Source organism: Chionomys nivalis, chromosome 1 (genome assembly GCF_950005125.1).
Source record: "Chionomys nivalis chromosome 1, mChiNiv1.1, whole genome shotgun sequence".
Classification (NCBI taxonomy): domain Eukaryota; kingdom Metazoa; phylum Chordata; class Mammalia; order Rodentia; family Cricetidae; genus Chionomys; species Chionomys nivalis.
The window spans coordinates 112,409,933-112,415,412 of record NC_080086.1 but is presented as its reverse complement, the minus strand read 5'-3'; the positions used below and the strand labels follow the sequence as shown (position 1 = coordinate 112,415,412).

The window sequence follows — 5,480 nt, the reverse complement described above, 5'->3', positions numbered from 1 at the left end:
GTGACTAAGCATAACCTGCACCCCTCTTCCACTCTCAGTGAAAGGGAGACTTCCCAGCAAAGCTGCCAGTCAGACAGATCTGCTCCTTAGTCCTTGAAAGATTTGGATGTGTGAAAATAGGGAGAAGAGTGGACAGCTTGATATGAGTGAAAGCTGAAAAGCATGGAGGGGATAGGGAGTGTGGGGCTGATAACAGTAACACCAGCAGTCATGTAAAATAATAATCATTCATATTGTTTATTAAATTCCCAGTGTGCCAGGATCTACACTGATCACTTAAGATGTTATTTAAACCTCAACACATTATTTATTTTGTTTTACAAGGTCTTGTTATGTAGCCAGATTACCCTTGAACTTATGAGTTTACTGCCTCTACTTTCCAAGTTCTGAAAGTATAGTCACGTACAATGAGTAACACATCCTTTTAACTGATCACTTGAATGGGCATACTACTTTCTCCAGGAATCCTGCCCTGACAGCACTCGGGGATGACATGCTTCTAAACATATGGTTTAATTCCTGCTCTATCAGGTGCAACCAAGATGCTAGGATCAAACTACACCACAGTGTCTGAATTCATCTTCATTGGCTTCTCCAACTTCCCACAGCAGCTCATGCCTGTCTTCTTTGTGGTGATCCTACTAATGTACCTCTTCACACTGCTGGGCAATCTGCTCATCATGGCCACCATCTGGAGTGAACGGAGTCTCCACACGCCCATGTACCTCTTTTTGTGTGTTCTCTCCATCTCTGAGATCCTCTATACCTTGTCCTTCATCCCACGCATGCTGGTTGACTTGCTCTCCACCCATCATTCCATCACCTTCCTGGCCTGTGCCAACCAGATGTTCTTCGCCTTTATGTTTGGCTTCACCCACTCTTTGCTGCTCACCATCATGGGCTATGACCGCTATGTGGCAATCTGTCACCCACTGCGCTACAATGTGCTCATGAGCCCCCGGGGCTGTGCCTTCTTGATGGCTGGGTCCTGGGCTGGAGGCTCAGCTATTGGGCTCATAGTGACAACCTCCGTTTTCCACCTCCCCTTCTGTGGACCCAATCAGATTCAACATTTCTTATGTCATTTGCCCCCTATGTTGAAGCTGGCCTGTGGAAGTAATGTGCCAGTTGTAGCTCTGGGTGTAGGTCTGGTGTGCATCACATGCCTACTGGGATGCTTTCTTCTCATCCTCCTCTCCTATGGCTTCATTGTGGCAGCCATTTTGAAGATAGCATCAGCAGAGGGTCGGCACAAAGCCTTTTCCACCTGTGCATCCCACCTCACTGTAGTGATTGTGCACTATGGCTTTGCCTCTGTCATCTACCTCAAGCCCAAAGGCCCCCACTTTGAGGAAGGTGATACTCTCATGGCCACCACCTACACAGTCCTCACTCCTTTCCTCAGCCCCATCATCTTCAGTCTCAGGAACAAGGAGCTAAAGAATGCCATGAAGAAGGCCTTCCTCAGGAAATTATGTTCCTTAAACAACTGAGTGGTCTGTACGGAATGATTGGCAGGTGTGGATCATCACTTTATCCATGCTCAGTAAAAGTATAGAGCTTCTCTTTGGCTCATGAGTTCTCATGTGTGTGTTTGCTGGGATGTAAAATGTCTGTTGGGATATAGTTCATGCACTATGTAGTTTACTCATCACAGTGCACATTTCACCTGTTTTAGTATGTTTGGAACTAGGCAACCATCAACACAATTAGTTTGAGGAAGATGTTCATCACTTAAAAAGAAAACTGGGATGGAGAGATGGCCCAGTGGTAACAAAGTTGAGTTCCCACTGTCAAATGACCCACAACTGCCTGGTACTCCAGATTCTTGTGGCCTCCCTAGGCACAGGCATATATTCATATAGACACACATGAATATATAGAAACAAATAAAAATAAAATAAATATTTTAAAAGAAAGGTAATTATACTGTTAACAGTTGTTCCTCGGTTCTTTTTCTATGTGTATGTTTATTTGTTTTGTTGTTCACATATTTGTGTGTGGATGTACACACATATTCATGAGTGCCTGTGAGAGACGTGGGTAAAATGTTATCTAACCCAGCATGGTAGTGCACACCTTTAATCCCAGCACTGGGGAGGCAGAGGCAGATGAACTCTGTGAGTTCAAGACCAACCTGGTCTACAAAGCAAGTTCCACGACAGCCAGAGCAGTTACACAGAGAAACCCTGTCTTGAACCCCCTCCCCACCAAAGAGCCCAAACCCAAACCCAAAACAAAACAAAACAAAAAAACTGGATATCTATCTCAATCTGACTTCACCTTAAACAACAACAGCAACAAAAAAAAAATTATTATTGTTTTTGTGACAGAATCTTTCTGTTATGTTCCTGGTTGTCTTGGAACTCACTCTGTAGACCAGGCTGGTCTCAAATTTATAGAGATCCATCTACCTCTGCATCCCAAGTGCTGTGATTAAAGACGTGCACCACCATGCCTAGCTTAAACCAAAATTTTAACTTAAATTTTTGTGTGTATGCCCATCTGTAAACCATGGGACAAGTTATGCGAATCTACTCTCTCCTCCTACTTTTTGGGTTCTGGGGATCAAACTCAGGTCATTAGGCTTCATAGACCTTTCTATTACTTGCTCAGACTTTTTTTTGTCACTTTTCATTTTATTTTAGAGATGGAAATGCCTCTTTTGTGGAGTGTAGAGATTATCAACTGAACTAGGCTCTCTGCTGGTCTCCTGAGGTCTGCAGGCCTCTGCCCACCCACAGCTCTAGGATAACAACAGAGTATCAATGCACCCAGATCTCTGCCCAACCACAGCTCTAAGGTAACAACAGAGTATCAATGCACCCAGTTTTTTGTTTTTTGTTTTTTTTACATGAGTGCTTGTACAATAAGGACTTTACTGGCTGGTTCATCACTCAAGATCCCCATTTTTTCCCTCCATTATCTATTTCTTGAAACTCCCTTATCTTCCAGTTGTACATACCAACAACCCACTCTATATATAAATTTCTTGGGTATTTCACACATGAGAGGTCATAAGAGGAATCACAGTCTTTTCCACCTACTTATTTCTCATCATACTATTTCAAGGTTCTCCTTGGTCAGTTCTTTTTCCATGTTGCACTGCTATAGTATATTTTAATCATCCATTAATAATTGATGAGCATTTCAGCATTTCTAAATTTGTTGCTGCTTTGGTTAATGTTGCTGTATGTGGCCATATGCAAGTTTGGTGTTTTGTTGTTTTTGTTTTTTCAGAATGTTTTTCTTTTTCTTGAGGTTGAATTGTGTCAGACACTATGTCTGATGGTTTAGGAACTCCCAGATTATTTCCAAAGTGTCTGCACCACTCTACATTTACACCAGCAAAGGCAGGGGCTTTGGCTGCTCCAAGTTGCTGGTGGGGGTAGGTACATGGTAGGGCAGGGCAGGGCAGGTAGCCTGTCAGTTCTTTGTAACAGTGGCTGAAAGAGGAAGTTGAGAGCTTGGAGGATATGTGTATCCTGATCTAGCAAATAGCAGTCAATCTCTCTTCCTCTCCCTCCTCTTTTCCTCACTCTCCCTCCCCTCCTCATAACTTCCCACCTAATGTGAGGTAAGAGTCTGTCACAATGATTTTTTTCTCCACTGTTGGCTCAGAATCCAAAAACCAAAGACTATAAATTGAAACCTTTGGAGCCAATCAATAATTAATCTCTCCTCCTTTTAAGTTGTTCTGCTGGGAATTATGTCACAGTTAGCACCCTGCCCTTTGTGGACAAAGCAGAATTTCCCTTAAATCATAAAAGGCCCTTGTAACCCTGTGGGGTATCCAGATAACAACATGCAAACTCAACACTCTTTCAGTTGGCTGAGAACAAAGCAGTCCATTAACCACCCTCTGAATAGTATCAACAAACCATTTCTATTTCTTTTTATTTCCTTTTGGGAACATGCCTTTAATCCCAGCAGGCAGAGGCAGAGGAATCTCTCTGAGTTTAAGGCCTGGTATACATATGGAGTTCCAGGCCAGTTAGAACTACACATTAAGACACAAATACACACACACACACACACACACACACACACGCACATGCATGTGCTATTTTTCTCTCTTGGTGCCATGAATTAGGCACAAGCAGATTGACAGCAGGCATTTCATATAGACTACTTATTAACTTATTAAGCTTGCTGCCTCACACTGTTGGGTTTGTCCTTTCCCACAGAAACCTTAGAGAAGAGATGCCTTCCTTTGTCTGGTGGAACTGAAGTCTCTCTTTGAAAGCTTGCTGTGCCTGTCATCAACCTTAATATATCCCAAGGACAACTATCTATCATCTATGTATCTACGTATCTATTATCTATCTATGTATCTATTTATCAATCTGTCATCTATCTATGTATCTAACATCTATTTATACATTATCTATCATCTATCTATCATCTATCTATCTATCTATCTATCTATCTATCTATCATCTATCTATCATCTATCTATCTTTTAGAGATGGAGAAGAGAGTAAAGAGGCCTGGAACAAGATAAATAGGCGTGTCCCACCTCTAACTCCCCAACCCCTTCTCCCACTGTGACATAACCTACTTCCTTCAGCCATCCCCACCTTTTAAGGTTTCCAGAACCTCCCTGAACATCAGGCTTCATTTCATGAGCTTTTCTAAGAAGGATACTTTATATCCACATCTTCCTTTAGAAAGAAAAATGGAAGGAAACATACTTCATTGAGTATTTTTTGGCAACTTTGCATTGTGTCTAAGACACTGACTAAGTGGTTACAGCCTCCATCTACTACCAAGGTCTCTCTGGTCTACTGGCTTGATCTGTAAGGACAGGGTGCCTGGATCCTCACATTTTTCTTGGAAAAAGTCATTAACCAATAACCAATAACCAATGGAAAAAAGTCATTAACCAAAGCTGGGGAGGACATGTATCCCATCTTTCTTTCTTGCCTCTAGATGAAACAACTGTTAGGTGTGACCTTTGGGGTTTTTAGGAGTCCTGGACGGCTAAATATTGTTAGATGGGGACTGATGGAATCTAAGGGAAGACAGCATCTGCAGAAGCACAATTGTTTCTTTAATCAGAACAACCAAAGGAAATCAGTATTTCTGCCAGAGTAGGGACTGTGCCCAAGAGGTGGGGACTTTGTAGTTTTACAGAATAGGATGGATGATTTCACCTGCAGATCAGCTCCCCTGCTGTCTCAAAGTGGTGATGTCAGCAGGGGGTCATTAGTTGACCACCTTACCAGAAGCTTCCACAGCTGTTCTACTGGAAGCCAACTTTCATGTTCTGGGTTTCTCAGTCCACCTGAGGTGTCAAGGATCTTGCCTAATATGACCCTTTGTTTTTCCTCTGCTACAGTTTGAATCTGAACCATTTCCTACAGGCCCTTCCATGCTTTGAATGGTTGGCCCCCTGCTAGTGGTTTTATTTTAGAAGGTTCCAGAAACGTTGAGAGGCAGGACCTAGCTGAAAGAAGTAGGTCACTGAGGGTATGCTA

At 42.6% G+C, this 5,480-nt stretch overlaps 1 protein-coding gene across 1 annotated transcript; it reads left to right on the top strand.

Moving 5' to 3' along the window:
• The first annotated feature begins 542 nt into the window (after window positions 1–542).
• LOC130884414 (olfactory receptor 10H2-like) lies at window positions 543–1,493 on the top strand. The gene has a single exon (XM_057785507.1). The coding sequence runs from the start codon at window positions 543–545 to the stop codon at window positions 1,491–1,493; it is 951 nt and encodes a 316-aa protein (XP_057641490.1).
• Window positions 1,494–5,480: the final 3,987 nt, after the last annotated feature.

Excerpts from the sequence above, each read along its gene's own strand:
- LOC130884414 (XM_057785507.1), top strand. The coding sequence starts at position 543 with ATGCTAGGATCAAACTACACCACAGTGTCTGAATTCATCTTCATTGGC.